This window comes from Pundamilia nyererei, unplaced genomic scaffold (assembly GCF_000239375.1).
Source record: "Pundamilia nyererei isolate P.nyererei 1_Seehausen unplaced genomic scaffold, PunNye1.0 scaffold00052, whole genome shotgun sequence".
Lineage (NCBI taxonomy): Eukaryota > Metazoa > Chordata > Actinopteri > Cichliformes > Cichlidae > Pundamilia > Pundamilia nyererei.
Window position 1 is genome coordinate 1,911,608 of NW_005187453.1, and position 12,025 is coordinate 1,923,632.

Consider the following 12,025-nt stretch of genomic DNA (forward strand, 5'->3'; position numbering starts at 1 on the left):
ATTACGTAAACAATAATTTAATAAAAGGTGCCTTTTTTCACTGTTTCACTTAAAAATTGAGCCAATGATTAACTTTTTAAATTATTATTATGATTACAATTTCCAGATTTCAACCGAGAACATAAACATGTAGACAATAATGTATTTCATGTCTAAGACCTTTATGTAAAGTATTCTTTAAAAAAAATTTTTTTTTAAATTAATAAGTAAATTAATGTATTCATTTAAAAAAATGTCGGCTCTGTCAGTTGTATTTATTTGGAGTTTTTAAATTAAAGTCAAGCTCTTTTGTGTGAAAGTATTTACTCTCCTTGGTAATCGTTACAACCTGAGATCAAGCTGTGAGTGACTGTACGTGCCCAGAGAGAAAGACTGGGTGAAAAACTGAAAGCGTATGAGTTTTAAAATAAGTCGTTAGAATAGCATTAGAGAGGAACTGATGACGAATGATAAAACAAAAGGAAAAAAACAGGAAATGGGGAGGGATGACTGGAAACTATAAAAACCGAACCATTCACAATAGTTCTATCCACTACACTGGCTTCATCATTTCTTTCAAGTCATAGCGCCCTCCTCTCTCTCTCTCTCCTCTCTCTCCCTGTCGCTCTCTTTCTCGCCGCTCTCCTTCCCCTCCCCTCCCCTTCTGTGGATGGTGTAGCTCTCTCTCTCTTTCTCTCTCTCTCTCTCGCAGTCTGGTGGAGCTGCACACAAGGATTAGAGGGTTGCTGTGAGTGTCTGCTCAAAGAGAAGAAGGCAGAAAGAGATATCTATTTTTTTTTAATCTCTAGGACAGGATAGCCTTACTGTTGTGGATAAGTGTTCTGATTTACCTTTGCACAGCATCTACCTCTCCTCTAAATCGCACCAAGCTGAAGCGCTGCTGCGCCTTCACCTGGGGGAGGACAGATCACCCTGGGGGACTATCTTGCCTGGACCTCCACACGGGGAGCCATGTGAGCAGCACCCCACCACCACTACCGACTTCACACTACAGAAGTCCCCCTCCACAGTCTGCACTCTGAGCTGGGGAGCGCAACCAGGATTTTTCACCCCTCTCCCTGGAATCTCTACTTTCAGGGCTTGAGTGTAGGGACTCTCCAAGCTTGGTGTACCCCAGTGGAAGGCACTCTTCTCAGGGCACTGGTCGGGCTGTGAGTGCCCCCCTGGTCTGGAGGCCAGCCAGCAGCACTCCAGCACCATGGAATACCTTCTTGGGATTGTAGTGCTGCTGTGTGGGGCGGTGCAGCCAGGAAGAGGAGTTAATCCAAAGCACAACGTACCCAGACTAAAGCTGTCATACAAGGGTAAGCCCATTCTCCATTCTCCCCTGGCTCCAGGTTATATAGGCTCACCGTAGTAGCTGGCGCTTTTAGCCAACACTAGCCTGTCCAGTTTATTTTTCTTGCCCATGGGTTCTCTTTTATGCTTTGCTTTTCATCTATTCTTCCTCATGTTGAGTATGGCTTTTTCCTCCTCTATTTCTGTGGATCTATTTCTGCCTCTGTGTCTGTCTCATTCACTCTTTCTCCCTCTTGGTCAGCATACATGATCTGACTCTCTCCTTAACCTACTGTCTTCCTCACTCCCATTAACTCACCCCTTCTTTCTGGCCGGTTCTGTCTGTCACTATCCCACTTACAAATAGTCAAATTGGTTCCATATGCTGCGAATGGCTCTTGCCTGAAGTTAAATGTATATATTGGCCCCTGTACCAATTTTCCCTTGTGCTGTCCCCTTGTGCTAGTACTGTACAGCCCTGTTAAGTGCTCTGCACGGGCAGTAGAGCCTCTGTTTTAATGGCTTCTGTCCCAAAAACTCCTGAAAAAAAGGAGGAGATCTGCTTTGGTTGTGACACAGAGCCCCTCTTTATGGGGCCAGGTAGATTTCTCTACTTCACATTACTGTATCCTGTAGGGATCCAACAGTTGGAGTGTGTGTGTGTGTGTGTATTAAATCACCTTTTGCACTAGAGCATACATTAATGGTAAAAGAGACATTTATTAGTTTTCTCCTTTTTTTCATCTTCCTTTTTTTGTTTGTTTTACATCGTGCACGTGTAAGTTTTTGACGTATATAGCAAACATGTTATTCTCTCTCCTTGTGTGTTATTTTGAGGGGAGACTGCGGAGCGCCGGTTCTTCCTCTCCTCCTCCCTCTTTCTCTCTCTCTCTTTCTGTGTCTCGTCTCCTCTCTCACACCCTACACTAAATCAGGCTCTTTGTAATAGCAGACTTTTCATCGCAGCTAGAAATAACTGGCAACATTTTTGGCATTTTTTTTTTCTTTTGCTTTTTAATGTCAGTGAGGGAAGGCTATTGTGGTTCTTTGTCCTAAAACATGACCGAAAGTATATGCCTGGGAGTGTGGTCTCTCAATTCTTTATTTTCGTCCCGTTTCCCTCGTAAGACGTGCCCTCTGAAAATTTACGAACAGGCTGATTTGCCGTCGGGTTGCAGCCGAAAACACGAGCGTGCGGTTGAAAAGTACGCGACTGTCACCCAGAGCTTTTGCTCCTCACATGATTTCAGTCCAAGTTGAGGGAAAATCACATTTCGGGCTTGAGGAGGGTGAATATGATGTTTGTCACAAATTCATTCTCTATCTTTAGACAAAACCTTTACTATAACTTATGTTTAGAGGCCTGCCATATGACATGCACGTTGTAATTTGGGAGTAGTATATTTTCATTTATCACCCTTTCAACTTCCAAATGTGTATGATTGTATGTGTTTTGAATCCAAAATAAAATCTGTGTGAAATAGTATTTAAAATTCTAAAAAAGAAAAATAAAGCCATCATCATACGGGAATTCAAAGGGTGATGACATGCATTTTCCACATGAGCTGAATAAATCTGGAAAGCATCATTCTTGAACTCACCTGCTGCAAGTCATGTATCCCCTGGGCTCCATCTCTTCAGTTCACACGAAGCCAAGCCTCTAGGCATGATGAGACGATGTCATCCCTTCTTTACCCAGCCATCTGTTTAAAGAATGTGAATATAGTTCCCTCCTGCCCCCTTTTTGTGATCCTCTTCACTGTTCAGTCTGACAAGTGAACATGTTGCTGACAACAGCACTAGACAAGAGATATGTCATCAACCATCAAAGTCTGTATTGACTGACTGTGTGAGTGATGGACGAGTGAGAGCAGGTCTGCTCGGGAAGCCTGTCACGCTAGACGTACTTTTATGGATTTCTTTCTTTTTTCTTTGTTGCGCTAAAAGTGCATCAAAGCTTTGTTGTTTATGTATGTGTGCGAATGTTCTTGCCACATCTTGGTGTGAGAACTCAACACCCTCTCTTGTGATTTCCTCCCCTTAGACTGTAAGTGGTGTCTCTGCATGCGAGTGTGTGTGGCGCAAATGTGTCAGGTCTTGCGTGTCCCCATATAATTAGACACCTGGTTGTGTGCATGTGCATGTGCCCGCGCGCATATGCATGAGCTCACAGATAAGTTTCTTTTATTGTGCCGTTGCATCAGTGTTTCTATAATTATGCGTGATTGCATTCTGCTGTTGGCTTGCGCCGTTGTGCATGTCACAGCGCGAGCGGGCGTGGGGTGTAAAGGCATGAGAGCGTATCGTGCGCCGCTCTCTTTGTGTGTCACCGCTCGCCAGCATCTGCGCCTGTGTCTCGGGCCCACAGGTGTTTGATGGCTCTCTTGATGTCTGTCAGGAGACAATTCGCAGTTCACACCCACATTGTGACGGATGGAGGGAGGAAAGGGAGGACGCTGGTAGAAATGGTGGAGGAGATGAGATTCGCGTTTAATGAAGGAAGAGCTGGCAGGCGTACAGTTGATGACGCAAAAGGATGGGAGGCCGGGCTTCGAGTGAGGTGTCACTCATCCCTTCTCCCCATGCAAATCCAGCTTCGTAATTAAGTCAAATAAACAGCAAGGAGGAAAGCTCCCGGGAAGGACAGTCGGGCAAGCACCGAGCAAAAAGTCCAGCACGAGAGCCGAGAGTGAAGGAGAGACTCCCAGGCATAGGACGCCCACAAGAACTAGCAAGGTTTGTTATTTGTGGCAGTCATATAAACACAGAGCATGTGAGCAGGGGCCCATGAAATCATTCTCAAATGAGCACTGATGACACGCCTCCAGGGGCCGATAGTCACACAAGACGGAGCGATTTTCTTCTTCTGGAAAGGACGGGCGGAAGATTGCAGAGTGAGCAGTTTGTGACGGAGAGCGACTGAGAAATGGGAGACAGGTAGATAAAATGACCTCTCATGGGACGGCTGGCAGGGCAAGCGCGGAGTAAATGATTTCCCTGTGGGGTCAGTTAGACGTTCAGCAAAAAAGGGATCGTGCTCTGCGGGGACGGGACGCTGATCAAAAGAGTTAATGATTTTCTAGTCTCCTTGAGACCGAAATAGCGCTTACTTACGTCGCCTTGAAGTAGTAACACAAGCAAGGAAGGCGTAAGGTGAAACTCAAGTCCAAGTTCAAATGATCTTGCTTAAATTTGTGGCACGTGTTGATACCATCTCATCACAGTTCTGCTTGCGTGAAGAAGAATTTAACGCTGTGTGTGTAATGTTTTAAAGCAAAAGGCCGACTTGTTACTCAAAGTGAGTCATTACCACCTTGAGTTTTTGAGCAACACATGTGGAAATCATCACTTTAGAGTGAACTGCGACCACTGCAATACGTCATGCATGCGAATTACAAGGAGAAAACACGGGTACACTCCCATGGATCAATGCATACCTGCACACACATTCCTGAACAGTCGATGTACAGCACTCTCCCTTACTGTGCCATCAGGAGGAAGACTGACCCCTAAAGGTCATCTGAGGTGCATGCAGCATGAGGGGCCTTTCTGTGAAACTCCCACCAAGACCCAGTGTGTCGGTCTTATAATGAAATGAAAAGCGAGACTTAAAAACTTTAAAATGTCCCATCAAACAACCTGATAAATACTTTCAGTGTGTTTGATTATGGAGCCTAGGTATGACCTCTCAGCGCCGTCGCAGACGCCCCACGCTGGCTCGATGGGTGGAGCTGATGAGGAGCCGGGGAATCTGGAGTTGGCTCACAACCCTTCAAAATAGACACTTGGTGTGGAACCGCACTCGACGCAGTCAGTCTGGACTCAGCCCCCATAATAAGCCTGTCTGTGCGTCCATGTGTGCTTGTGTGTGGGCGTGCCTGCTCGCCTGTGAAAATATGCGCCTGTTTGTATGTTTGCGGGTGTTTGCATGTGCGTTGGGTTCGTCACTGTGTGTTTTTTCTATTTATTCTTTGATATGTGAATGAGCATCTGGGTGTCTCGCTCTCAGCTTCTCTCTGCTGTATCTGTCCGTTCTTGCGGGCTGGGGCTGACAGAGCGGATGTAGATAATTATAAGGTGTTCGTACAACGCGGCAACTTTGGAGATGCCTGCCTTCGTCTCTCTCTTTCTCTCTTTTTCATCGTCCTTTTCTCCCTAACCCTCCTCCCTCTCCTGCGGCTCAGTCGCTTCAGTTGAGGAACCACAACACCGCAGACCTTAAGTACAATCTTCAAGCAAGCTCTGTGTGTGTTTATAATATTTTTTTTTATGTTCGTCTCCTTTTCCCGTCTCTTTGATTGCAGCTCACTTGATACATATCTTTTGGCTATCCTTCTTTTCAACTCTTTTTGGACACACACACACCCACACACACTGAACTGCCCTCATCTTTTCTCCCACACAGCCACATTCCAATAGTATAAACCAATGTTTTGCACTGGTTTGGTTTTCAACTATGCCCCTGTGTTACATCGGAATATATTACTTTTCCTTCCCCTGACTCACAAACCTGACCACAGAGTTTGGTGAGCTCCCACCACCCCGAGTCCACAAGTTTAAAGATGGCAGAATGAATTTGTGCATATGTGTGTATTTATGTGACACTCATTGCCCCACAGATACCCAGCTCCACTTGGGAAACAAAAACAAAAATCCATTCATCAAATCCATGAAAAAAAGCAAATCTGTTTTCACTGAGCTTTTATACCGCACCAGCTGATCTCATCCTGTGGCATATAAGAATATAATGCAGGAGGAAGACAGCAGAACCCTTTGTGTAATTTGCAACTTCTATGAGCATCCGTTGCATGTGTCTTCTTCCCATCGCTTCCATTTTTAATCAGCTATTTTCTTTTTTAAATTGTCATAATAAAATAATCTGCATGTGCACTCAAATGTCACAATAGAAGGGAGCGTCAGCGCAGTTGGTGTTTGCCGGGAGATGAATATGTGTGCGCACTGCAATTGTGTATGTTCGCTGTGCATTTTTTGTGCCTGCGCGCGCATAAACACAGTACGGGCATGCACGCGGGAAAAATATCCCGTGTCTTTGCATCTGTGTTTGGGATGTAGGCTTAGGTTACAGCATGGTGCAGATTGCTGAACCGTGGGTATGAATGGGTCCCGCCACCTGCTAAGTCTTGTCAGTCAGATGGAGAAAGGGTGCACCGTTCAATCTGAGCAGAGTCGCGTTACAAATGAGGGGGACATCTCTGCAGAAAGACGGACCGAGGGACCGACAACAGACGAATAAAAGGGGAGCGGCTAACAAGAAAATGTTAAGAGAAAGTAGAGTGTGTAATGATTTTTTGCACAGGCTGATATTACTAAGCATTAGTGGCTATTTATAAAAATTATAGACACTGTTAACGATTTTAATCTGACTCTACCAATTTTAGTGTTATACTGTCAAAATCAGAGGTCAACTTGAAATAACAGCGCCTTAAAAATCACTTTAATTTAAGACTCAATTTAATGTGAGGTCATTTTTTCCCCGTTTCCTCAGACTTGCTGTTTTATTCCTGTCATAAATAACAGGAACAGCATAAGACATAATGAGGAGGGGTTGAAAACATATTGCTTCATTATGACAATATTAGTCTTGACAGTTTAAATTGCTGTCATTATCATTTTCCAGTGGAACTGCCTTTAACAAAGTGCACACAGCAATAATTCTTTTTTTTTGTTTTTGACATGAAACCTAATTTGTTTGCACAACACCCCCCCCCCCGGGGGGGGTGTGCAAAAAAAAAATGCTGCACAGAGCTGAAATGTGCATCCTCGCCCGTGGATTTGTGTCGCATCAGTGTGTTTGCTGTCACGTTCAGATTCCTGGCCCTGCCTCATTAATTTGTAATAAAATGGCAGAGCTGACATTCAGCTACACTGTACAGCTGACAGGCTGCACTAACAGGCAGTGGCTCCAGACATGACCACCATAACCACAGCCTGGTTCCTCTCAAAGTCCATCCATCAAACTGCCTGGTGATAGCACCAGTGGCTTTGCAAGAGGAACGATTTTTTTTTATTTTTTTTCTTTGAGTCTACGCGTACGTGTGCTTGGATAGACACGACCATTTCTGCCAGTTTGTTCATACTCCGAGAAGTTTGGATGGCTGACTGCTTACGTACAAAAGTCAGTGTTTAGATTCCCTTGTGTGTCTGTGTTTTCCTTAAAAGTAATAAGAACCAGGGCAGGCCTCATTATACCGTGAACATTTAGTGGTGTGTGAGTGCGGTAGGCACGGCCAGGCCTCGAGCCGTCTGTGGTCGTAGCCCTGGTCTGTGGTCCAGCCGTCCAATGACAGGAGGAGACACACGCTAATGAAACGGTTCCATATTTGACCGCTTTTGTTGTACGCAAGCTTTTTACGGGTTTCTGCCTCTGTTTTGTCATTATCCTTGATTTGAAGGAGGTTTCTGTCTGTTGCTCTTTCTCTCAGTCTCTCTTTTTTTTCCTCCCGTCAGATTTTCTAGTATACCGTCCTCTTGTATGCTGTATTCCTCCTCGCTCTGTCTTTTTCTCTCTCCCTCTCTCTCTCTCTCTCTCTCTCTCTCGAGGGAAAACAGGCATGGCATACGGTGACAAGGAAGTCTAGCATTTGGGTTGAAAAAGATGAATGAGCTGTGTGGTGAAATTCAACACATACTTAAACTATTCATATAGATTCGGTGCGGTTTGGGTTGTGGTCACGTTTTCCTTATTAGGGCCTCTGATGCATATTCTGTTTTCACATGCACTGAGTCATATTCACAGGACAGAATATGGTATTAAAATGCCCCATAAGATATGGTACTTGACTATGAGTTATGGCTGTGAGTCACTTTTGGTTAGAAAATAGAAAATTATTATTGAAACTGTGTAGAAATCAAAGGAAACTTGCTCATTCTTCCTGCAAAGCACCATCACTGTGGCTTCAAAAGCAAATTTGTGACATATTTAGAGTGGCTGTAGTAAATAGTCCATCAACACGGGCTTCATTCACACACAACCACACATACACACACACACGTGCTCCGTTCTTCTAGAGTAAAACACTCATGGGAGTTCCTCTTAATTGTAGAGTTCGGGGCACCGTGTGTAAGGAAGCACATTTCCTGTCAGAGCTGTCACTCAGCTGCACCTGAATGAGAAATCCAACAGTCCAGGTTGTGTTATACAGACAGTCGCCATGGAAACCAACCCACACCTGCTACTGTGCTTAGAAAGAGAGCGAAAAGGGAGGGAGGAACACCGAGAGGGGAGGTGAACTTTTAAGGCATGTGTGGATATCCTTGAGCTTAGGATAATGTTTGAGCACTTTGTTAAGCAAAGCTCTCTGCAAATTTCCATGCGGCGGCTGTCTCCTCTTTTTCTGCCTCACACCTGCGTTTTGTGGCCGAGGCCATCACGAGAGAGGCAAAATGTACACTGCACCACACACAGAGAGAAAAGAAAGCATTCAAGAGCTGAGATGCCAAACCAAACCGCTGGAGATATTATAGTACTGTTCGCCTTTGCTTCTGCAAAGCTAAGCTTGATAAACACGTGCCATTTTTTCCCTCCGCGTGCATGTGAATGGAGTAGGTCTTTCGTAATACTTAGATTTACACACTCGTTGAATCCACAGAAACGGCACCTATGAGGTCTAAATCACACACCGTGCAAGAAAAAAGAGGATATAAACAAGACGTGGTCGAATAAAACGAGCATTCACTTGGACGTATGAACAAGGGGGGGAAAAAGACTTTAAAAAAGAGCGACATTGTTTTAGTGGAATATTATCCATCTGTTGATTCCCAGTCAAGTGTTTTCCTCTGTCGGGCTTTTATGTTTCGTGTCACTCGCACAGCACACACATCCTCACATACACGCATTCAGATAAACATAATTTAATGCCTCGTCGCCTTTCTTTCATGTGGTTTCATTATTCTGCTATTGCGTGGCATGTAGGCGTCTAAAACGCCTGGCTGTTTGGAGAATGGGGGAGTGAAGAGTACTCCATAGACAATTGCACTTGAATTTTGAATGTAGCTTTTTTTTCCCCTCTAGCTTTTTAAGACAAGAGCCAGGTTATTTTCCATAATGGAGTATGACGGTGAGCAAATGGTAATTTATTTGAATGAATTGCTTGTATTTGCCTGTTTCAAGCTGCGTCCTTGAATATTTGTTTGCAGTTATTGAATATGAAAACAAAGACGTATAACGGCTGTCGAGTAGCCTACACGTGTCATAATGTAGATCAGCATATATGGCCATTCACTCTTGTGTTAATGTCAAAGGGAAAAGAATACACTGATGGCACGGAATTTCCGGTGTGGTTGCATATTTGCATCTGCGTGTGTAGGTGTGCCTTTGGCATATTTGTCTGAAGCCGTCCGCATCGGCCGTTGTGCCTTTTGCAAAAGGAAACTGTGCGAGAGAAAGACAGCAGACAGAGGATGTGTGTAACAAGAGACAGTGAGGAACAGACACAGAGTTGTGTGTGTGCATGTGTGAAATGTATAAGCATGCACCAGTATGTGTTCAAACGTCTCCGTGTTCAATGGCTAGTGTAAGCAGACGAGGGGGCATGTGGCTTTGTATGAACACATACGTGAGCAAGAGTGTGTTTCTGTGTGTGTGTGTCTGTGTGTGTGTGTCGGGGGTCCGGGCAAGGGAAGAGCGCTGGAGGTGGAAGCTGCTGAGTGCGCTCACTGTTCCACGAGTTCGTGCTGCATAAGCACAAATTCTGATTGGATTACAACTTGGACTATGTGCATGTGTGTGTATATATATATGTATATACATGTGTGTGAGTGTGTGTGTGTTTGTGTTCAGAGAGAACTAATGTGGTGTATACATTTAGGTCAATATCTGCATGTAAGTTCAAGGGTGTGGCAGGCATTTTAAAAACTAGAGCGCCGTGAATTCATTTCAGACCTGCTTTTCTTTTGTGTGTGTGTGTGTGTGTGTGTGTGTGTGTGTGTGTGTGTGTGTTTGTTCTATATGTCCGCTGACTGTGTGAGCGTTTGCTTGGTTACTATATTTTGTATGAGCTGTGCCTTGTGCTCTCTATCTTTGCTTGTTCCCTTTTCCAAACGAGTGTGTCTGTGTTTAGGTTGGAGGTCCTTAGGTGCTTACGCCCCAGTTCCTCCGATTTTCCAAACCGCAGTAGATCCCGGCCCCAGATAAAGGCTCTCTGTGTGTTTTTGTGCGCACAGGCCACCTTGTCTTTGTCAGAGATTACCACGTGTTGAAATATGTGTGCGGTGATTTTTTTTTTTTTTTTGGCCCATTTGGAGGAAACTTTTCATGAAGGATCTCAGATACTGACAACTGGACCGCAATTCGAACTCAACTCACATTCACACGATGATGAAACTGAAATGTGTCCTCTGGTTTGTTATTTTGCTGTTTTTGAAATCGTCCAGTCTTCCTCTCTTCCTTTGTTTTTCATCTTCTATTTTTTTTTTCCATTTCATTCTCATTTTTTATGCCCAGCTTGGCTTTCTGCCACGTCCATCACTTTTTCCGTTACGCCATAGCGAAAACACGAGAAGACCTCTTCTGGCGTCCTGTCGGCTGGAAACAGCATTTCCTGACTTCCCTTCTCAAACTCATTTCCTGACCCTGCTATGTCATGTCTTATTGGTAAACTGAAAAAAGTGGGTCCCGACTGGTTAGCATATGATAACAAAATGTTTATGAAAATTGCTCTTAAGTTAAACAATGACTTCCTTGAGCACTGTGGATTTATTTTCCCGTGGCAGCCGAGTGTGTGCAAATGTGAATGTGTGTGCAGGGAATGGCCCGCGTAGGAAAAGATACCTACACGCACTGAAACCCCCACACATGCGCTCAACCCATGTGTGGTACAGTACAAAATTTCACACAAATTCACTCCCACTCCCCTCCAGGTTCCTTAACCTCAAAGGTAGCCTCAAACAGAAATCCAACTGACACAGATGAGCTGCAAGCGTCTTTATTAGGTGATGACCGCTCCTTCTCACAGCCCTCATCCACCCGGCTAGCCCTCGATCCACAGAGCTGGTTGACACACCACTTCCTCCGTATCCCCTTTCCATCAATCCACTTTTTATGTGGACACAGATGTCTAAGATCTTACACATTGTGAGCGGGCACAGATGGCTCCTATAGCAGCCCGTCAATCAGAGCTTTGTCGGGAGAGCACGGAGATCACAATCCACTGGACTGTATACTCTTGTGCGTGTTTCCAGATAGATGGATAGATAGATAGTTATTGGAGCAGTATACAGTGAAAAGCAAAAATGATGGTTGACATATTGGATATTCATTTTTGTTGCCATGTAATGATGTTACAGAGTTTTATTCACAATGATAATTAAATATAATTTAATGGGTTTGGTCAACGTATTCTCTCCACAACAGAAATATGTAATAAATAAAAACATCACATGAATGGCCGTACTAAAGTGTTTTTATACACAGTAAAGGATTTTCTTTCATATTTAATTAGGACTGCAAACAACAATCTTTTGATACATATTTTCTTTCTTATTCTTGTGATAATTATTATATTATTATAATTTAGTTCACGTACTAAGCAGTTAATCTAATATCCATGTCAGGTCATGCTGTAGATTATTATTTTTTTTTTTTTATGAAATTCCCTTTTGACTTTGCATAATTGTAAAAATTGGTTTTCTTGGTTGTTTCGGGCAAGTAGGTTCACGAGCATAAACGATTAGATAATCCGGGGTGGGAGTGCTGTTCTTTGTTAATATAATACTGTTGCTCTTGTGA

At 43.9% G+C, this 12,025-nt stretch overlaps 1 protein-coding gene across 1 annotated transcript in view; it reads left to right on the forward strand.

Annotated features, from left to right (window-relative positions):
• The first annotated feature begins 543 nt into the window (after window positions 1-543).
• Window positions 544-12,025, forward strand: part of sema3aa (sema domain, immunoglobulin domain (Ig), short basic domain, secreted, (semaphorin) 3Aa) — a 33,796-nt gene continuing 22,314 nt past the window's right edge. Inside the window, exon 1 of the mRNA XM_005733468.1 lies at window positions 544-1,304. Coding sequence (XP_005733525.1) covers window positions 1,199-1,304 — 106 coding nt within the window. The 5' untranslated portion in view covers window positions 544-1,198. The remainder of the gene's footprint in view (window positions 1,305-12,025) is intronic.